General features: G+C 40.3%; 1 protein-coding gene across 1 annotated transcript in view; it reads right to left on the bottom strand.

The window, feature by feature from the left end:
• LOC102862157 (RING1 and YY1-binding protein-like) overlaps window positions 1–22356 on the bottom strand; it is a 56414-nt gene extending 34058 nt beyond the window's left edge. The window contains exons 1-2 of the mRNA XM_006903042.1: window positions 22148–22356; window positions 21478–21603 (exon numbers count right to left, since the gene is read on the bottom strand). Of these exons, the coding sequence (XP_006903104.1) occupies window positions 21478–21603; window positions 22148–22179 (158 nt within the window). The 5' untranslated portion in view covers window positions 22180–22356. The remainder of the gene's footprint in view (window positions 1–21477; window positions 21604–22147) is intronic.
• Window positions 22357–23775: the final 1419 nt, after the last annotated feature.

Below are 23775 nucleotides of genomic sequence, written 5' to 3'. Positions count from 1 at the left end.
ACAATATCCCTAGTACCACGACCCCTTCTAAACCCAGCCTGGACTTCCGGCAGTTCTCTGCTGATGTACTGTTCCAGTCGTTTTTGGATACTCTTCAGTAGAATCTTGCTTGCAGCACTGGAAAACAATGAACTCATATTATACAACATGAGTGACCCTGGCGGACATTATGTTGACTGAAATATTTCAGTCACAAATGGACAAATACTGCATAGCACCATTGCTATAAAGCACGTCTGACATGAGGGGTTGAGAGCAGAATACGGTAAGAGTGGACAGATAAGGAATACTGCATTGGAGCAGATGGGGGAAAAGAACTGCTTAAAAGGAATATTAGAGGTATGACAACAGCCAGGTAAAGAGGACTTGGGGTGCGAGGGGGCGGGGATGGTGTGTGTGTGAGGTAAATGTACAACAAAGAGTGTTTTTTGAAAGAGTGAACTGGGGGGAGGGAGAAAGGAGGAAAAGAGGTAAAATATGCAACAATGAATGAATTAATGAAAATCTTACTTTTCTGTAAACTTTTGTTAAAATCACAATTTTTAAAAATTTCATATAAAAAGTTATCTTTCGATACATCATAATAGCAGCTAACTTATTATTTGCTATTACTATTATTACAATCTGTCTTTAAATTTGTGTAGCTTCCAAGTCTTTGACCTATTTTACTTGTGTTTGTTAAGAGTTACAAAGACCTTTTGATCATGGTGTTAAAAAGTGTGCACTTTTAATTTCCTAACAGAAAAAAAAAAAGTGTGCACTTTTATTTCTGAAAACTTAAAAGTGATTAAAATGAAACATTTTCCAATTTAAAAATATCCTCATGGAGACAACCTTTTAGAGTCTTTTCTTAAGCATATATAAAGAGATATGGGGACAGAATACAACCCTGATGCACTCCCTTAATTTTATATCATGTAGTGTTCCCCAGCTCTGCTTGCACACAAGAGTCTCCTGGATCTAGGTCTCACATGAGCGCAGTTAAATGCTCTGGATTCCCATTCTTCGCAATGTTAGCCATAACTTATGATCTACACAATCAAATGCCTTTGCATAGTCAATAAAACATAAATATAGATACTCTTCAGGTATTCTTTACTCTCAGCCAGAATCCACCTTACATCAGCAATGGTATCACTGATATCACAGCCTCTTCTAAAACCTTCTTGAACTTCTGGCAGTTCCCATTTTTTTACTGCTCTCACCTTTTCTGAAAGATTTTTAGTATTTTGCTTGTATGTGATAATTAATGGTACTGTACGGTAAGTTCCCAATTCAGTTGAATCACCTTTTTAAGGAATGGAAACAAACAGAGATCTCTTTCAATCCATTGGCCAGACGACTGTACTCCAAATTTCCTGGCACAAACTGGTGAGTGCATCTAGGCCTGCATCCTTTAACTGAAAGAGCTAGTATCCCATCAGTTTCTGGGACCTTATTTTTTGCCAATTCCTTCAGTGTAGCTTCCACGTACTTCTGAAAGTTTTCAGTATCAGTCAGTTTTTTTGGTACAGTGATTCTGTGTTATTACCGCCATCTTCTTCTGAAGCTTTCTTGGTTATTCAATATAATACCCACAGCATCTTTCAATACTGCAACTCAAGGCTTAAATTTGTTTTTCAGTTCTCTCAGCTTGAGAAATGCAGAACAAGTTCTTTCTTTTTATTCTCCAAGTCCAGCTCTTTGCACATTCCATTATAATACTATGCTTTGTCTTATTAAACTTCCCTTTGAAATCTTCTGTTCAGCTCTTTTACTTTGGTATGTAATTCATCAACTACATTATGCAGATGGCACAACTTTGCTTACTGAAAGTGAAAAGGATTTGAAATAACTGTTACAGAAGATGGAAGAATATAGCCTTCAATACAGAGTACGTCCCAATGTAAACAAAGATTCTTGCCGCTAGACCAACTGGCATCATCTTGAAAGATGGAGAAAAGATTGAAACTGTAAATAATTTCATCTTACTTGGATCCACAATTAACACCCTTGATATCAGCAGTCAGAAAATAAGGGAGATGTACTACATTGCACATTGTAAGTGACGTCTCCAAATTATTGAGGAGGAATGCTGTCAGTCTGAGGACCAAGGTGTATCTGATACAGGCCATGGTCTTTCCAATCATTTGCTATGCATGTGAGAGCTGGGCAATGAATAAGGATAGCAGAAGAATTGATGCCTTTGACCTGCGGTGTTGGAGAACAGTACTGAACATCCCATAGACTGCCAAAAGAACAAACAATTATGTCTTGCAGAGGGTACAGTCAGGAAACTCACTGGAGGTAAAGAAGATGAGGCTCTGCCTCATATACCTTGGGCATGTTGCTAGGAAAGGGTATTTCTTGGAGAAGACATGATGTTCGGAAAGGCAGAAGATCGGCAAAGGAGAGGAAGAGCCTCAACCAGATAGATTTATACAGTGAGTGCCACAAGGGGTTCTAATGTGTCAGAAGTGTGAGGACGGCATAGGATAGGAGAAGATTCAGATCTGTTGTTCAGAGTCGTTATGTGTTGTACTTGACTTGATAGCACCATACAACAAAATCTTTAAGATAGAAATCTGGATGCTGAGAAAATTATCTGAGAAGTTGGATTCTATAAAAAATGTGGCATTAAGATCAGATAAAGCCTCATCACTAACCTGCGTTACGCAGATGACACAACCTTGCTTGCTGCCAAGTGAGAACTTGAAGCACCTGCTGTAGAAGATCTAAGAATGTAGACTTCAATATGGATTGCATCTCAACATCAAGAAAACAAAAATTCTCACCACTGTATCACCATGGTAGATAGATAAAGACTGAAACTGTCAATGACTTCATCTTACTTGGATCCTCAATCAACACACTTAGAAATAGTCAGGAGATGAGGAGATGTACTGCACTGGGCCAAGTCTGCACTCAAGTGATCTCTTCAAATTAATGAAGGTGCACCTGACTCTGGTCATGGCCTTTTCAATTACTTACTATGCATCTAAGAGCTGGGAAATGAGTAAGAATGACAAGAGGAAGACCGGCGCATTTGAGTTGTGTTAAAGTGTGCTGAGTGTCCCATGGACTGCCAAAACAGTAAACACCTATGTCATTGAGAAAATTCAACCAGAGTGCTCCTTAGAGACCAGGATGGTGAAGCTTTGTCTCATATACTTTCGGCATGTTGTAAGGAGAGTCTAGTCCTTGGAAAAGCACGTTAAGGCTTAGAAAGGTGGAGGGTGAGTGACTGAGAGTGATCAATGACAGCAGCAATGGGCTCAAGTATGTTGGAGATCGTGAGAATGGTACAAGAAAGGATTCCTATCTGTTGTTCATAGGGTCAATATGGGTTGTACTCGATACAATGGCACCTAACAAAAGAGGAAGAAACCAGTCTAAAAGGGCAGGGAGACTGAAATGTACTTTGTACTTAAGAATACAAAAACACATAAGGAAGTTTCTGCCCTCTGATTATTGAACAGTAAATATGTCACCACCCCTGTCAGCTTTGTAGTCTAGCTGTGGCAGCAAACATAAACAAGAAATTCCAATATTAAATTATTAAGTGTTGTGCTAGAGATATGTACAAATTGCTTCAATGACCACAGAAAAATCTATTAAGAACCTCTTTGTAAGAGATGAAATGAGCTGGGTTTGAAGGCAAAGCTGGAGTTTTCCAGGTTGCAATAAAAGAATTGTCAGGCAAGCAAAGCAATGAGTGTGGCAGGCAGCACGATGGCATAGAAGAATGTGTCCAGAGAACACTACACAGTTTGATCAGCAAGAAGGCCTATAATCATAGCAGAGTTGGGGCTGATAAAGCAGAAGAGAGCCAGAGCCTTCTTATGCCATGTAAAAGAAACACTGTACAATTCCCTTGGGCAAATTAAGTAGCAACCAATGGTTTAAACCATACAGACTGCATGATCAGTTTGTTTTCTACAGATATGTTAGAGCAACAGGTTCAAGACTACTGAAATTAAGTTTACACGGAAATAAAAAAATGAAATCATGAAAAATTACGTTAACATAGTGGCTAAGGGAATAATGGAGAAATAAGACTTGGGTTTCTGAGCAAGAAAACCTGACAGAAGGGTGTCTAAGTCTATAGACTGGATGGTATAGGAAAAAAAAACAACGGAAAAAGACTAAATAATCTTGGGAGATTGGAAAAAGTAAGAATTCAAGTACAAATCTGTTATATGAATGTGGTTTAGGACTGTAACCTGTAAGCTTAAAGCCTCATTTTCTCATCTGCTAGATGCAGATATATTAAGAGATATACACACCACTGTCTTGCAAGGATTACATGTCAGAAAGCATGAAATGAGTTTATCAGCTTATTATATGAAATTCCTAAATGATGACCCTTGTAAATATTATTAAGAGCAGAAGGCGATTACTGATGAAACCTTTTGATAAGCAGTGTCCTGCTACCCTTGTGTTACTTTCACAGTCTGTGATAAATTTATAGGCCATCATATACTCAGTATTAACAGTTGTTGATTAAATGCTAAGCAGAAAAATTAACCAAGGTGCATCTTTTCTAATTAGAATGAAGTCTTGACTTGGGACATGACTTAAGTATTAGCTATTTCAGTAATATCTTTTTAAAAAAAGAATGGTCTTAATCACTTGCTATGCATCTCAGAGCAGGACAGTCATTCAAGCTAACTAGATCTAAGGTTGCTTGGATTGAGAGAATGTAACAGAAAACTCTTAAGAGAAAACTATGAGATACACATTGTGGAAAATCAAGGAGAAACATTCTTAAGAAAACGTGGACTTGTTTAACAGAATAAAGATGCGGGTTATTGAGAATTGTCTTGTTGATGGGTGTGTATCTCAGAGAAAACATTCTCTTTTCATCTCAAAAATTCTAATGTGAATTTTTTTTTAAATGGGATCAGCATATTCAGTAACAAACAGTAAGTAACATCTCTAAGTGACTTTAGCCAACGTGTTTTTCCACTTGTAATATTTTTCAAATAATAGTTTTAAGGACTACACTCAACCATGCGTTCCTCCCCCCTTTCCTCTTAACTAAAGTCTTGAGTAGTTCATTCCATCGCCCAGCACTTTCCTGCTGGTCAGAGTAATGCCAACAATAAGGATGACGAAGAGTTGCAGTGCTAGCAGTGTATTGTACATTGGACTGTCAAGAGAACAAACAGGTTTGTCCTGGAAAGGGTAAAATCAGGTTACTCCTTAGAGGCAAGACTTTTGAAACTCTGTCTCATATATTTTTGGGCATGTTGCCAGGAAGGCCAGTCCTTGGAGGAGGAAGACATCATGCTTGAAAGGTGGAGGGTCTGTGCAGGAGAAGGGAAGACAAACAGATTGACACAGTGACTATGGCAATCGGGGCAGGTGTTTCAGAGACGGTGAGATTGGCTCAGGATAGGGCAAAGGTCAGAGCCATTGTCCATAGAGTCACTATGAGTCATAGCCCACTAGATGGTTCATAATAACAACATCAGAATCACTTTCAATGTCAAGATCCTCAGACTATAGCACACCTGCATCTATTTAAAATATACTTGCAAGTCACACCAAGTGTGATGCCTCTATCTCAGAGATCCTGTACAGGAAGGATGAATGAATCTAGTTTTTGGTAAATTTCAGGTCTCTGGGGGGAAAAAAACAGGCATAAGCATTTCTTAACATATAAATAAAAAATTGCCATATAAAAACAATAACTATCAAATAAGAAAATTCTGGCTACAAATAAAGTTGCCACTGGCAAAAAAAAAGGAAAGATGTCACAGAAAAATTTTAATATTCCAAGACCCCAAAATGTAAAAGTATGTTCTTACAGAAAGAACACAATGATATATGTACCTTCTGGCTTAGCCCAGAAGACAAGTACTTTCTCCCTTGCAAGAGTAATCATTCATAAACTCACTGCTTCTCATCAGTGACATTAACCATGATGTGCAATATTTTTTTTCAAAGAGCTATGTAATTGTCCAAGTAAGCCAAGCAATAAACAGCACATCAGAAACCAATTCGAGGCAGTCAACACATACTGCATATCCTCTGCCCATGTTTAGAGACACATATTCAACCAAGAGAAAGATGAGAAACTCAACTTTAATAATCCAAATGACAAACTGCATAACCTATATGAGGTTATATTAACTTTTACATTACAGGGTTATCATATGAGACTACTAATACAAGAATAATTCTGAAAAAGGGAGTGACTCAACTGACACTGTCCTCTGCTAAGTAAAAGGACCATTCCTCTGAAATGTTAATGGTATAAAGAAACAAAAGAACTCCTTGCTTCCACACTACTGTCTGTTTTTAATAACTGGGTATATGGAACGCTTCACGAATTTGCGTGTCATCCTTGCGCAGGGGCCATGCTAATCTTCTCTGTATAGTTCCAATTTTAGTATATGTGCTGCCGAAGCGAGCACATAACTGGGTATATGAAATAACTTTTTGTTAATTTGAAATAAAATACTTAAAACTTTTCTGAGCTTTAGCTTCTTAACTGTGAAAGCTGGACCAATAGTTATACTGCCTCTTCTCAAGATTACTTGAAAATGGATATAAAACTAGCTTATGAACTATTATGTGAAAATGCAAATGTTTACGCACTCTGGTGATTTAATGGTATGGAACTATGCTGGCAACCCAAAAGCAACTCACAAGTTTGAATCCACAAGGTGCTCCATGGGAGAAAGATGACCAATTTCCTCTCCTGAGATTCACTGTCTTAGAAAAGTCACTGAGGGGTCAGCTATGAGTTGGTTCCTGTTCAATGGTATTGTTATGTGCTGTTGAGTCGCTTGCAACTAACTCATAGCGACCCTTGTACAACAGCTCTGAACCCTGCTCTAACATGAGCCAAATGCACTGTCTGGCATAGCTACTACCCTCATTAACTCAGTCAATGAGTCATTCCATCTCATCCAGGGTCTTACTCTTTTTTTTTTTTTTTGGGTCTTACTCTTGTGCACATCCCTCCACCTTCCAAGCATGATGTCCTTCCTCCACCAAGGATTGATTCCTCCATCAAATGTATGTATGCCCAAAGTATGTCAGACAGAGCTTGAAAATCCTTGCCTCCAAGGAGCAGCCTGGTTTCACCCTCTCTAGGTTAAAACTTGTTTGCTCTCCTGGCAGTCCACACTATATTCAATACCCTTCTTCAGCATCACAACTCAAAAGGCACTGATTCTTCTTCTATTATCCTTAGTCACTATCCAGCTCTCTGATGCATAGCAAGTAATGGTGAAGACCACGACTCAATAGCATATAACATATAAATACATAGTAATAAAGGATATCCACTTAAGATCATCACTCAAAATGTTCAAACACCTGGTACAATATTATGTACTTAAAAGCTCAAATTCCTCCACTTTTTTTTTTTTTAAAGTTAGGCCCAAATACCATTCTAGAAAATGAGAGTTGTTTCATCCATCATTTATCTATTTGTTGTTGTTATTGTTGTTGTCTTCAAGTCGAGCATGCCTCATAACAACCCTATGAACAAAAGGCTTGAAGCCCCTCTACAACTATCAACATTTATCAAAGTTCATAGGGTTTCCAGAGGCATGTTACTTAGGAAGTGGATGCCACACCTGCTTCAATTTACTCATAACTAAGAAATCAGCTATACCTTTAGAATGATTCAATACAGTAAGTATTAACATTCACAATAGCTGCCCCAATACCCTAACTTAGAAATATTCCTACGGTTTGAAGAGTATATTCACTAAGCTAATCTCCAGTGTCTCCAGAGGGCTATCTCTACTGCCAAATCTAGATTAAAAATATGCTTTTTTTTTTACCAATTTTAATGAACGTTTACAGAGACTCAGGAATTCTAGTCATTCACTGTTTCACTTTTCTCCCTGCCCACCCCTTCCCCCAAAACACTTTTTTCCTTCATAAGTAAAAGAAAGACTCTTTCACTGCTATGCAATCCCTCCCCCTTCTTATAATACTAATTGCTCCCCTTAAGATTATTCTTAAATATTAAAGACTTAATTTTCCCCTAACATCAAAATCCATCTTCAGCTTCTCTAAGAGGCTGGCTGGCATCTCCTTAGGAGAATTAAAAATCACAGAAAGCAGTTTTCCAAGTGCATTCACAGACCAGCTGCATCAATCACTTGGTTAGAAAAAGAGATTCTCAGGTCCTACCCCAGAATTAAGAGAGCAAACAGTGTGTAGCAAACTATACTCATTGCTAACTCACAGGTATGTTTCTCTGGCAGTTCAAATCCACAAACAAATCTAAGACGTATGAGCAGTGTCCTCCCACTGTGATTTACAGCCACAGAAACCCAGTGTGTAAGCTATGAGATGAAACCAATTCCACAGCTGTGAGTCGCTCCCATAATTAGAGATCAGAAACTCAACAGGTGGCTATTGCTATCCATGTCTTAAGTATTCCAGGTTGCTTCTGGAATCTAAGATAACTACCACACAACAAATTTAGCATAAAAACTCCCATTAAGTCTGGGTTTCCTTGTGCACTCAACTGGTCTTTAATGGAAACGGTGTCATAGTTCTTTCCCAACTGGAAATGTAAGAAAATGCGATTTTAACTTTATTTTCTACCAATAGGAACCCTCAATAAAGTTTTCATGATTCCCCTTAGAAAATGAGCTTCCTAGTGCATAAAACCTGGTTTTCCCACCCCCACTTCATTTTGAAAACTCAATAAAAGAGTATACTAAAAACCATCATCTGCACAATTTTAGTTTTGCATCTACGATGGGGGGGGGAAGGGGGAGGGAGGGGGTGGAGAGAGAGAGAGAGAGATGTCTCAGAGACAGGACTATGGGTGATCTTTGGTTGGTTGGGTGTTTTCCTCCTCTGTCCTTAAATTTTTCCAAAAAAAAAAAAAATAAGAATAAAGAACAAAGTAACAAGGGGATGGGGGAAATTAACAACAAAAAAATCCTACAGGATAGGTTTTTGCTGAAATCTTCCATTATCCATGTAATAAATTTATTAATAACATGCAAGGCACTATAGTGACACCAGATAACTTAAAAGTCAGGGTGGTCCAGTCATAATAATGCACCTTCCAGACAGCAAAGGACATCTAGACATGGCAACTGAGGACTGGATTTCCACAGCTCTTTTTTTTGATGATCAACTTTCACTGGCGTTCTTCACTTTATTACTGGCTATGTAGACCAATAACCTTTTTCTCTTCTTTGCCTAAGGCAGTCTGAGTGGGGGTTTTATCTCTGGCAGGTTTCACTATTCTTGTAAACATGTATGATATTAACAATTTTAATTTTGCACAAGAATGAAGGTAATAGTGAATAAACCTTATTGTTGTTGCTGTTATGTGCCGTTGAGTTGCGACCCGATGTAAAACAGCCCTAAACCCTGCTCTATTCTGTACCAAACTTACTGTCTCTGATACACCTACCCCCTCCCCATTACACCAGTGACTTGAATTATCTATCTCATCAAGGGTCTTCCTCTCCTGCACTGTCCCTCCACCCTCCCAAGCACGACATCCCTCTCCAAAGAATGGTCCCCCTCCTTGCAACATGTCCAAAGTATGTCAGAAGCAGCTTCAGAATCTTTGCCTCCGAGGAGCAGCCTGGTTTAACCCTCTCCTGGACAAACATGTTAGCTCTCTTAGCAGTTCATGGTATATTCAATACTATTCTCCAACACCACAGCTCAAAGGTATAAATTCTCCTTCTATCATCCCTAGTCATTGTCCAGCTTTCTGATGCATAGCAACTGACTGCAAAAATCATGGCCTGTATCAGGCGTACCTTAGTCTCCAGACTGACATTGTTGCTCTTCAGAACTTTGGAAAAGTCTCTAATAGAAGACTTTTCCATTGCAATACATCTTTTAATTTCCAGGCTGCTGATGCCAAGAGTGTTGATTGTGCAATCAAGTAAACTAAAGTTGTGAACAATCTCAATCTCTTCACCATCTACCATGATGCTACCAATCAGCCCAGTGGTGACAATTTTGATACTGAGCCTCAATCCATACTGAAGGCTGCAGTCCTTGACCATCAGCAGCAAGTGCTTCAGATCCTCCTCAGTTTCAGCAAGCAGGGATGTGTCATCTGCATAAAGCAGACTGTTGATGAGTCTTCCTCCAATACTGATGCCACATTTCTCCTCATAGAGCCCAGCGTCCTGGGTAAACTGTCCTGCATAAAGACTGAAGAGACACGGAGATAAGACAGATGCCTAGCATACACCCTTCCCAATTTTGAATCATTCATTGTTTCCTTGCTCTGTTCTGACGACTGCCTCCTGGTCAAAGTATAGGTTTCACATTAGCACCATCAAGGATTCCCATTCTTCTCAGAGTTAGCCTTATGTCATTATGAAATATGATCTGTTCTTAGAAAACAGTTATGTACTTCTGTGTTGTTAAAAGACCCTATAGTCTAGTAAGATCTGTAAAGCAACTGTAAATTCTTATCTTTCCTAAAGGCTATCAAAGTTTCATTTTCAAATTATAATGTGAATGTTCTTAAACAGAAGGAAATATTTTACAGAAATTGTTATACTAGTTGTTGCTTTTCTCAACCAGATGGCAAATTTTCTAAAATAGCAGAGGAAAGTAAGAGCTAGTTAAAAAACTTCACCTGTTTACCTGTAACTTCAAACATTCCTAGCTTCTGAGCAACATATTATTTTATTTATATTGCCTTTACCAAAAATTCATTTTTAGCATCACAGTCTATGTTGATCATTACATGGAAGTGAAATTATAGATAGATAGATAGATAGACAAATGAAATGAATGAATCAAAGTTTTAACTGTAAGCCAAACTATTCAACTGTATAATAAGTGACAAAAAGCAGCTCTCCAGTTCCAAAGGCATGTGGTTCAAGGCCACCAGCTGCTCCATGCAAGAAGGATGGGCAATGTCCTCCCTTGTGATTTACTGCCTCTACTCTAAACACCCACTAGAGAGTCAGTTATAGGCTGGCACCAACTCTACAGCCAACAACATACATCACGTACAAGGTATGAAAATCAAGTTAAGAATATACTAACACAACAGAATTTAAGCAATAAACAAGCTAACATTTTGAACAATACTCAAAAATAGTTTGTACCATTTTTAAAAGGTCTTTAGAGCCACCCAAGAACACCAGAGAGGCACTTAACCCTTAACACAACCAAACATGTGGGGTCAAAAGAGCGATCTTTTGAAAATGCCCTGAAGGCAGGAAAAAGCTAATAAGAGTGGGGTGGGGTTAAAGGAGATGAGATTTAAAAGAGGAAAGTGTGATCATGTTGTGCATATTATAATTAAATTTTTTAAAAAATTGAAGGAATGTTGAAAAACCATTATGCTTTGCAAACTTTCAAGCAAATCACAGTAAAATGTAAATAGAGAAGATAAACACATTTTAGGCTTCAGTTTATAAGCACACATCTAAGCTCTGTATTAAATCTTAATTTTTGATTTCTCAAAATCGGTTGTACACATGATTGATCCTTGCTTTATTTATAAACACCTTTCAATGACTTTTGTAACTGAAATCACCAAAAGAAGCAAAAAAAAAAAAGTATGTCAAAACTCTGAAAACATTCCAGCAAGCAAGTAACCCTACAGATTCCAAACTGTTTTTAAATTTTATTATATGCTTGAAAAACAAAAGGAGTTAATACTTTAAAAACATGCTTCCAGAAGACAACTCTAGGATGTTTTGTTCTTATATGGTATGACTCAACAACCCTATATACAACAGCTCTATATCTTGAGCCAAGTTCACCTATCACCCACACCAGACAATGAACCAATCCATCTTATCCAGATCTTCCTCTCTTGCACTGTCCCTCTATTCTTCCAAGAAAGATACCCTTGTCCAAGGACTGGTCCTTCCTGGCAACATGCCCAAAGTATGTGAGAAGGAGCTTCAAAACAGTTTCCTCCAAGGAGAAGCCAGGCTTCACCCTCTCCAAGACAAACCAGTTTGCTCTTAGCAGTCCACAGTATGTTAAAATATTCTCTAGAGCCACAACTCAAAGGGAATAGATTCTTCTTCTATCATCCTTACTCATCATCAATCTCTCTGATGTGTAGTAAGTAACTGTGAAAACAGTGCTGGCAAGTACATACACACAAGACAGATAATTTTACAATCGTAATACAGAGTGAAGAGCCAGACTTAGAAGTGCACAAGCTGTGTCACCACTCAAAAAATGCAAACACAAAACTAACCTCTCTAAAGTTATAAGTCAAGGGGCTGCTGTGGGTAAGGGGAGGCATTGCAGAAATAACTGGAAAAATACACAAAGGGCTTGTGGATTTCTACAAATTTATGAGTTGTCTACAACTCTATGGCACTTAACATAGAGAGCTCTGGTGGCCTAGTGGATAAAAAGTTATACTACCATGCCAAAGGTGGGTGATTCTAATCTGCAGCCCTCAGGCCTGGTTTTAATGGGGTTTTTGGTCAAACATTCTTCTAAGTGGTATAGCAATGGTCTGTCCATTTGTTGTACAGAGGTTGCTGTGATGCTAAAAACTGTGACACAGATGTCAAATGTGATAATGGGTCACCCATGGTGGACAGTGTTTGGTGGAGCTTCTCAATTAAAACAAGCTTGGAAGTAGGAGTGGCATCCACTTCCGAAATAGCTTGACTCCAGAAACTCTATGAAGGTGGAGAAACGATGAAAATTATACAAACGTTCAGGTCTTTTGTACATAGGGTCACTATGAGTCACCTACAATTCGACAGCACTTAACAACAATCTCAGGTTGCTTACATAGGAGTTTGCACTTTGAAAATTCATCAAACCTCAATCTTCTGTATACCCTTTGTAAATCTTACAAATCAGTAAGTTTACTTAAAAATAAACATGCCAAAAAAAAGTAGAAACTGGGGGGATTCCAAGATAGCAGTGGTAGATACAGTAGTCAGGAGCTTAAAGAGCAGCAAGCTGCACAGAAACGGGCCACCAGAGAAACCGTCACAGCACACAAAGACCAAAATGGTGTGACATGGACAGTATGAATTTGAGTCAGAATTTTATTAAAATAATTAGTTTGAGAGTTACAGTAGCATTGCGCCATGGGTCCTAGTGGAAGCTGGAAGCCACCAGCTGAGCTGCTGCTGTGGGACCCATCCGTCATGAGAAAGAAGGTTGGCGGGAAATTGAGTAATCTTAAGTCCCACTAAGAGCGAGTGGGTATGTTGGAGTTTGAGTTTTCTTGTGCTCCCGCTGACCACCCAAGATTGGGTGGCCTGGTAGGAATTTAACTGAGTTTTCTTGGGCACTGCCAACTACCCAGGAGAGCACCCAGTAGCAAGCAGGCCTGTGGGAATTTGGCTGACTTCTCTTGGGCCCCACTGATTGCCCAGGATAGTGCCCAGAAGTTAGCGGTCTGGTGAGATTTGACTGAGCTTTCGTAGACACAGTGGACACCTCAGACCAGCCAGAGGCGAGTGGGTCAGGGGGAATTTGACTGAGTTTTCTTGGGTCTCGTTGGAGACGGAGAGCTGGAGTTTGAGTAGGGACCCCACTCAGAAAAGTGAAATATGAGTAAGGTCCCTGAAAGTACCTGACCCACCCCTGTGGTCATCCCGGCCCCATATGGCTCCACACCTGTGCCTACATATCCAGTCAATCCATTTCCCTTTAATCTGGAGCACCTGGATCTGACTTACCTACAAGAGGCTGCTCTCTCAGGCCCTGAACTGAAGTCAAACTTCAGAGAAAAACAAAGGTGAAGTAGTTGCCCAACTGATTTCTAGAGCAGTGTCTTCAGTTCAAGAACCTAAAATGTCCTGAAGAAAACAAGCATAAAGCAAGATGTCACCTCCAAAAGGTGACACAGTATCAATGGATTTCCTGAAGACAAAAAGTCTGACGGAACTTTCTGATAACAGAATTTACAAGAACAATGACTGAATATTTTCAATGGATGAAAGACAACCTTGAAGGCTTACAGGACACAGCAAGCAAAAACCAAGACGAGCTTAAAAAAAAACAATGCAGATAAAACAAATGAGGCATTAGTGGCACTGGAAAAACAAGTAACCACCCATCCAAACTAAGAGGCCCAATGTTTCAGATGCTGTCAACATGATGGAGGGACACATGAGCAGAGTTTAAGAGATGGAACACAGAACCAGTGAAATAAAAGATGGCATTGTCATCACTAAACTACAAGAGCAAAGAGCAGAATCAAAAAGGAAAGAAAAAGAAGAAAACTTAGGAGTAATGTGGGACACCATCAAGAGAAATAACATGTGCATCTTTGGAATCCCAGAACATGAAAAGCAAGCAAAGGCACTGAAAAAGTTGTGGAAGAATTACTAGAAGAAAACTTTCCAGGTATAATGAAGAATGTGAGAATATATATTCAAGAAGCTGAGTAAACACCATATAGAATAGACCCCAAAAGGAAAACACCAAGGCATATCATAGTTAAATTTGCCAGAACCAACGATAAGCAGAGAATTCTGAAAGCAGAAAGGGTGAAACAAAGAGTAACCTATAAGAGAGAGCAATAAGATTAAGTGATGGATTTCTCAGCAGAAACTCTACTAGCAAAGATGACAGTATGACATCTATCAAACACTCAAAGAACACAAAAGTCAACCAAGAATACGGTACCCAGGAAAATTATCCATCAAAAACAAAGTAGAGCTCACAATATTCCAAGAGAAACAGAATGTAAGGGAATTCGTAAAAACAAGACCAGCGTTGCAGGAGACTGAGAGATGTCCTTCTTACAGAGGTACCACAGAAAACAGCATGGACCAAAGTAACTAGCAAAACCACCAAAAAGAACTCAACAAAATGATAGCAATAAAACCCTGCTTTTCAATAATCACACTGAATGTGAATGGTTTGAATGCACCACTTAAGGTAAGAAGAGTAACAGATTGAATAAAAAAACCAAAATCCATCAATATGCCGTCTATAAGAGACATACATGGAAATAAAGACTAAAAATAAAAGGATGGGAAAAAATATACCAAGCAAATGGCAATCAGAAAAAAGCAGGAGTAGCAATATTAATCTCCGATAAAATAAATTACAACACAAAAACCATCACAATGGACACTAAATAATGAATGCTTAAAGGGTCAATAGATCAAGAGGATATAACAATAATAAATATCTATGCACCAAATGAAAGACCTGCAAGATATAGAAAATAAACATTAACAAAACTTAAAAAGGAAATAGACATTACTACTATGTAGCTGGGGACTTCAATACACCACTTTCAAGAAAAAACAGAACTACCAGAAAAAAATTCAACAAAGATCCTCAAAAATTAAACCACACAATAAACGAACTCAACCTCATAGATAATGCAATTACTTGTTATGCATCAGAGAGTTGGACAATGACTAGGGAGGATAGAAGAATTGATGCCTTGCAACTGTGGTGCGGGAGTAATGAATATACCATGGACTGCTAAGAAAACGAACAGGTTCATCCAGGAGAGGGTTAAACCAGGCTGCTCCTTGGAGGCAAGAATCCTGAAGCTTAGTCTAACATACGTGTTGCAAGGAGCGACCAGTCCCTGGAGAGGGACATCATGCTTGGGAGGGTAGAGGTACAGCACGAAAGAGGAAGACCCTCTACGAGGTGGACTGATTCACTGACTGGTGTAATCGTAATCAGGGTGGGTGTGTCAAAGATGGTGCAATTGGCACAGGACTGAGCAGGGTTTAGGGATTTTGTACATAGGGTCGCTATGAGTCGCAAGTGACTGGACAGCACAACAACAACAATGCACCAAAAAAACCCCACAGGATACCTTCTTCTCCAATGTGCATGGAACATTCTCCAGAATAGATCACATTTTAGGTCACAAGGCAAGCACCAATAAATTTAAAAAAAAAAAAAAAATAGAAGTAATACAAAGCATTTTCTCAGACCACAAGGCTACAAAATTAGAAATTAATAACAAGAGAATAAAGGAGAAAAAACCCCATACATTTGGAAGCTGAACAACACCTTGCTTGAACGTGACTGGGTACTAGAAGAAATAAATTAAAAAGGTTCTTGAAACAAATGACAACGAAAACACCACTTACCAAAAATCTCTGTGAAACAGCTAAAGCAGTAATCAGAGGTCAAATTATAGCAATAAGCACCACATCAAAAGGCAGGAAAAAATGATCATTGATCGTCTAACCCAACATTTCCAATAAATTGAAAAAGAACAGCAAGAAAACCCAACACCCTCTAAAAAAATCGAAATTATAAAAATTTGAGATGAAATAGAAACCAGAAAAACAACTGACACCATCAACAAAACTAGGAGTTGGTTCTTTGAAAAGGTCAATAAAATTGACAAACCACTAGCAAAACAAACAATGGAAAAGAAGGAAAAGACACAATCTGAATAAGAGATGATATTATGGACAACGTCACAACAGAAACAACTAAAATTAAAAAGTTAACACTGGAATATAATGAAAAATTATACATACTCAAACAAAATATGAAAACCTAGAGAAAATGGACAAATGCTTACAAATTCACAATCTACCTAAACTGACACCAACTGAAACGAACACCTGAATAGACTCATTACAAAAGAATGAATTGAAAAGCTAAAAAAAAAAAAAAAAAAACCTTAGAGGCAAAAAAGCCCTGGAACAGGAGGTTTTACAAGTGAATTTTATCAAACATTCAGAGAAGATCTGTCACCAATCCTACATAACCTACTTCAGAAAATAGAAAAAGATGGAATTCTCCCAGACTCATTGTATGAAGCAAACATATCCTTGATACCAAAGCCAGGTAAAAATATCACCAAAACGAAAACTATAGGCCAATATCTCTCATACAAAAAACCTGAATAAAATCTTAGCAAACAGAATCCAATGATATATCAAAAAATAATTCACCATAACCAAGTGGGATTCATAACAAGTATGCAAGGATGGTTCAACATAAGAAAAACAATGAATGTACTTAATCACATTAACAAAGCAAAGATCAAGAACTAGATAATCCTATCAATTAATGTCGAAAAGGCCTTGGACAAAAATCCAACACTCTTTCCTGATTAAGACACTCAACAAAATAGATTAGAGGGGAATTTCTTTAACATGGTAAAAAGTATATACGCAAACCCAAGAGCCAACATTGTTCTCAATGGAGAGAAGTTAAAGGCATTCCCTTTGAGAACAGGAACTAGACAAGAATGCCCACTATCACCTTTCCTATTCAATATTGTATTGGAAGTCTTAGTGATAGCAATAAGGCAAGAGAAGGACCTAAGAGGTATCCAAAGTGGCAAAGAGGAGGTAAAATTATCTCTCTATGCAGATGATATGGTAGTATATTTATAAAACTCTAAAGCCTCAGCAAGAAAACTACTGGACATAGTTGACCAATTCAGCAAAGTGGCAGAATACAAGATTAATATACAAAAATCAATTGGCTTTCTCTACAGTGACAAAGAGAATACAGAACTGGACCTAAGAAAAACAATACACTTTACAATAGCTAATCACAAGATTAAAATATTTAGAAGTAAACCTAACCAGAAGCACAAAGGATCTATTCAAAGAAAATTACAAAACATTACTACAAGAAAAAGAAAGAGACCTGGAGAAGTGAAGAATATTCCTTGCTCATGGCTAGGAAGACTCAATATTGTGAAAATGACAGTATAACCAAAGGCAATTTACAAATTCAATGCAATCCCAATACAAATACTAACTGCAAATTCAAGGAGATGGAAAAGACAATCTCCAATTTCATTCGGAATGGAAAGAGGCCCAGAATAAACAAAGCACTCCTTAAAAAGAGAAACAAGGTAGGAGACATCCCATTCCCTGAGTTCAAATCCTACTACACTGCCATGGTGGTCAAGACACTGTGGTACTGGTACAATGACAGACACATAGATGAATGAAATAGTATTGAGAATCCAGAAATCAGCCCATCTATCTACGGCCAGCTGATTTTTGACAAGGAGATGAATCTCCTTGTGGAGTAATGACAATCTTTTTAACAAATGGTGCTGGCAAAATTGTAAAACTATCTGGAGGTGAGAGGAATCTTCTGATTTCCCAAGCCAGCCTGCTCTTACTTCCTATACACTGACTTTAAGGATGTGCACTGCCAACCTAAAGGCAAATTCACCAGCTGCTCCATGTAAGAAAGAGAAACATCAGCAAAAACAAATTTAAAGATTTAGTTCCAACCTGATGGTATATTACAAACAAAGCCTTCAAGGTTCTCTGGTGGAACAGTCCACAGTATTACACTGTGGTTCTATGAGAGGTCTCTCCACCAGTTGAGATTTACAGCCTCAGAAGCCCAACAGGCTATGATCAGCTTGATGGATCTGAATTTCAGTCTGGTAGAGTTTTTACAATACAAATGATAATCATCTGGGACTATGTCTTAGCTACGTTTCAACTACCCCCCTCAAAGCCTTGAGCATAAGAGAAGACGATCCTCAGAGGCAGTGACTTCAACAATGAACATGGCAGAGATCATGAGGAATAGTGGAAGATTTCCACCTTGTTGTTCACAGTAGTACATCTAACATATATAACTACAACAATGCTGTGAGCAGCATCTTTCACATCCTAAGCATTTAATACATACTCTTTGGATGAATAGTAGTATTTTCTTTACCAAATTAATTATTTAGTGTCCCAGGAATAGATTTCAACTCTGGTGGACTGGTGTATAATGGTGGTAATAACAACAGAAACAATGAACAAACCAACTAAGATTACTGTAATACAAGACGTCAGGTTAGGGCACTAAAACCAATTTCTATGTCAGTCAAGTTAGAACAAACTCTAAAATAATTCCATAGACTGAGAAAATTATTTCACTATAACCTATCACCCAAAACAAACCAATATAAAAGTCTAAATTACACTACAGAGCAACAGTTTTCTAATGCCATTCGTACCAAGATACAGCCAAGCTCACACCAAATATCAAAACTACAAAATGAAATTCCCAAAAGTCTAAGAAAAAACTGCATCAACTGGTTAAAACAGAAAAATTACCACAATTAAAGACACATATCAAAACCTATCAAATATACGTATCAAATACACAGTATTAATGAGACTAAAATTTTATTTCTTCCTCATTGTCATTAAGTCAGAGCTAACACATAGCTGACCTTCCAGCAGGTTTTTCCAGAAGCTGTAAACTGCACAGGAGACTGCCCTCTTTATCCCTCAGAGGTGCTAGAAGACTTGAAACAGTCACCTTTAGGTTAGCAGCACACTTTCCTAGGACTATACCACTTCATCTCTCCCCCTTAGAGTCTAAAGATTTCTAAAATAGACGGGAAACACCAAAGTACTAATACTGACAATAAACAAGATGAAATAAATTGATACTATGAAGAGGATCAAGAACTGCAGGCCTTAAGACAAACCTCTGAAACGTGTGTTCAAATTCTACAACGAATAAAAAAAATATTAAAGTCCTTAAAGATAGTAGGTGAGCATGTAGTTCCTGAATAAATTTTAAAAGTTTTAGTTATTAGTAACTTAATAAAAGAAGCCCTTTGGACACAGTGGTTAATCATTCTGCTGTTAACCAAAGGTAGTAAGACAGACCCACCAGCCAACTGTGCTGGAAAAGAGAGTCTATCTCCATAAAGACTAAGCCACGGAAACCCTATAGGTTAGTTCTGCCCTGTCCTATAGAATTGCTAGGGAGCACTGGTGGCAGTCCATAGAGCATTGCACTGCTAATCCATTCTCCTCCCATGCAATTTACAGCCTCCAGAAAACCTGCTGCTGCATGGTCAGGCTGTGAGACAGTTGCGACTTCATGGCAGTCTGGGCTTAGGGTTGCTCAAAGTCAGGATTAACTGGGGGTTTTCAGTATTTCAATATATTTTTTTGTCATCTCTGACTCTGGAAAAGTTTTATAAACACCAGTACAGTTTTTGAAGTCAAAACCCTCTATTTGCTACTAAGAAACAAATTAATCAAGACTATTACATACTTCGAAGTTGACAGGCATCTCATTATGAGGTAACTGTTCTCAGCAATTATGGAAGGTAAACTTTGGGGTTTGGCTTAAGTTTCTCTTCACCAGGAAGGTCTTCAAATTCTTAGGAGTTTCCTAGTCATTTATTTGAACATCATCTAGGGTAACACTCAAAGCAAATCACAATAAAAAGGTTTGGCCTTTAAGGGATTCTACATGTTAAAAAAAAAATACTCTTAAGCAATAAATGAATTTTTAAAAATTTTTGCTACTTCCATATTTTAAATAGCAAGATAAAATAAAAAACATTTTGTTAGGCTAAACTATCAAATCAACTACACATAGTTTACTTGAAATACTACTTAACAGGAAGTACTTCTAGTTCTTCAGTACTTTTCTGTAAAGGTCTTGCTACTTAAGAGAATTTACAGAACTGTTCTACTAGCAACTGAACCAACTGATTCCAAAGTTCTATTGTTTAGGACTGTCCAATTTCCTACTTAACGCCAGGTAAGAATAAAGCAATAAAACACTAACAGGACACAATATCCAGCAGTAACTTTAAAGACTACTACTCTGTAAGGAAAGATCGCCAGTCAAAAAAAAAAAGTTCCCTTGTAAAATGACTTTTGGCATTCAACTTTAAAGTTGTCCTAAAGGATCTACCCAGGAATCAACCTTTCCCTCTCTTCTACAAACACATATATACCCATGTCCAACAATTACAAGACAACAAATAAGTTTAACTTCAGACTCGCACCTCTGGAACATTAAAACACCCTAGTAAGAAAAATGATGACCAAAAGACTGTCAGACTTGATACACCCAAGTATATCAAAACGTTAACCTAGAGTGGTCCAACTGGTTTTGATCTAAGATACAGCTTACCATCTTCACCTACAGGAAAAAGGAGTCTCTCCTTTTTTTCATACTAAGGCTTTAAAAAAATCTTCAAGTGAATCATTTTATTCACCTCACCATTTTGCAGAACCCTACTCTTCATCACCACTGTGCATAAGCTAATCAGAAAAGACCAACAGCTCAGCTGTCAAAAAAAAACCCCAAAACACACAACAACAAAACCACAAAAAACACTTTATCAAACCCCAACTTATTATCAAGTGCAAGGAAGTAACAGACTTTTGCAACTCAACATCCAAAAAACACAAACAGTAGTAGTACTGGATGATCACCACTAAATTTCGGGAGGAAAACCAATTTGAAAAAGGCAAATTTACAATTAAAGGACCAAACTTTTTAAAATCCATAAACAAAGCACCGCTTTTCTTTTTTGTTCCAATACCAATTAATCAACGGGCACAACTGTCAGATCCAGTGTGTATGGATTAAGATGAAAATCTGGAAAATTTCCCTCCCATAAATTTATTGAACACGAGGCTCTGAGCCCAACACTAAGCACACACAATCCCCCACCCCAAATGGACACATTCACGAACACACACATCCCCCAGACGGAGAAGGTCGTCATCAACAAGTCGGAGAGAGGCCGTGCTCCCCGCAACTGAAGGAAGCAAGTCCTGCGACAAAGGTGGCCAGGTGCGGCCCTACCTGGTGGAAGTGCCTTTCCTCACGTCGCAGATGCTGCACTTGAAGGCCTCGGCGCTGTTCCTGAAGGTGCAGACGCTACAATCCCAAAAGCCTTCGTCGGCGGCAGGCTTCGCTTGTCTCTTCGGCCTTAGGACGGGCAGCCAAAAAAAAAGGGACAGCAAAGCACAAGCGCGAGTCAGCGGCGGAATCCACGCGAAGAAACTCCGCGGCGACCACCAACCACCCCGGGATGGGACAGCGGCGAGGGCGGGGCCGTGGCCGCGGACTCGGCGGCAACGCCGGGAAGGGCCGCGGCGGGAGCAGGAGGCCGACGGGCTCGGGAGCTGCGGGGGGCCGGGACGCCGTGGGCCGAGTAGGCAGGGAGGCCAGGCCGGCGGGGGTAGTGGGCCTCCTTCCTCTCCCAGTGCGCGCCTCTCCCTCCCCACCTGGTTAAATCTCCCTTTGTCTGGGAGGAGCTGCGGCCACGGCGGCAGAGGGAGGCTAAGGAGGAGCCGCCATGGCTGCGGCGCGCACGGCCGCCTGCCCAGGTATGCCGCCGCCGCCTCCCCCCGCCCCGGATCTCCATCTTAGCAGCGCCTCCCCCGCCCGGACGGCTCCGGGGCCTAGTCGCCGCCGGCCCCTGCCCGCCCCGTCCTCCTCCCCTTCCGCCCCCTCAGCCCGGAGCAGGTACCTGGTTGGGCTCTTCTTGTCGCCCATGGTCATGGATGGGCTGTTCCCCCGTCTCCCCTAAAGGTGAAACAGGCACTGCTCGGAGAAGAAACGCGGTCCGGGTAGTCGTCGCGGACCGGCCCCCCTCCCTCCCCCGCGCCCTCCCTCAGCCTCTGGGGCTCGAGCTCCAGCCGCCGCCGCTGCTGCCGTCGCCAGTCTCCGGACGAGACTAGTGCCCGCCAGCGCCGCCTCCGCCGAGTGACTGACGAGGGGCGGGGCTGGAAGCACGCGTCACGCACCACTCAGCCAATGGAGGGTCGGTGGCCTGCACGGCGAAGGCGGGAGCTGGGCGTGGGGGGCGGGGCGCGGCGGGCGCGGGCGGGCTGCCGCTGTGCGTGCGCGCTGGGAGCGCGCGTGCCTGCGGGGGCCCAGCGGGTTGGCGCGCGGAGCGTGCAATCCCGGCAGGGCGCACGTGGCCGCGCCTGGGGCCGGCAATGAATTTCGGGCAGTGCACAGCGGTCTCAGTCTTCGGTGGCTATCTGTGGGGACTGCGGCTGCTTTGGAGAAATAGTTTCGCGCACTTTGCGCGTGCTGCGGAAGCTGGCAACATCTGGGCGGCTCGCCAAGCCTCGAATAGGCCAAAGCCCTAGAACAGGCCGAGTTTCCGTTTGCCCTGTTTACCTCTGCACCCTTGGGCCTTTCTTTATATCTGTCTCTCCTGAAGTCCCTGCCCCAGCAGAGACAAGTGGCTACAAGCCCCCACCCATGACCTAACCAGGGAAGTGACCGGAAAGAATGTGGCACAACTAACTACCCCCACGGTAGGACCCTGACCTATGAAGGGCGGGCCTAAAAGGGGGCATTTTGTTAGGGAAATTACTGCTATAAATCCTGGCGGCCTTGAGTAGTATGACTTTGTCCCTTACCCCCTTCCTCTCAAAACTGGGGGGGGGGGGAACCCTACACTGGGGTTGCTTTGAAAATACAGAGTTAAAATGCACTACTGCCTCGCGTTTAATTGCAGATACTTGGTCTTGGGTTGGAAGTTTAAAACTGGGAATGGGTTGTGCACTTTTCTAAGGTTAAAAAACCACCAAATTCTTAAAGGTTACAAACTCGTTATTAAAGGTTAGGAACTACCTTCCTCTTTCTGCTTGCCAAATTTAACTTGGGGGCTCTGAATCCTTTGCCTCAGGCATGGAGGCATGGCATGATGATGGCCCTAGATGAGGAAATAAGGAAACAAGGCTAGATTGAAGCCCTCAATTGAGTGGGAGAAGGGACAGAGCCATTCATTGGACAAAGCTATAAATTGTGGGATGAAAATGAAGGTATCCAGATGAGGTAAGTCTCCACTGAGCTAGGTCTGGTTTTATATACAAAGTGAGAGGGGAAGGCCCTCTATGAGGTGGATTGATTCAGTGACTGGGATAATCGGGATGGGAGTGTCAGAGACAGTGCGATTGGCACAGGACAGAGCAGACTTTAGGGCTGTTGTACATAGGGTCGCTGTGAGTCGCAAGGGACTCGACGGCACATAACAACAACAAGCTGGAAGGTGAAACCTTAACGGTTTCAAGAAGTTTTCTTTTTACAAGAGATTGAAACCAAGGAAGCTTGGCAGTCTAGGAGTCCAGGGAGCATAAAGTC

This window comes from Elephantulus edwardii, unplaced genomic scaffold (assembly GCF_000299155.1).
Source record: "Elephantulus edwardii isolate Elephantulus edwardi_28Jun2011 unplaced genomic scaffold, EleEdw1.0 scaffold00498, whole genome shotgun sequence".
Lineage (NCBI taxonomy): Eukaryota > Metazoa > Chordata > Mammalia > Macroscelidea > Macroscelididae > Elephantulus > Elephantulus edwardii.
This window is presented reverse-complemented; position numbering and strand designations above follow the sequence as displayed.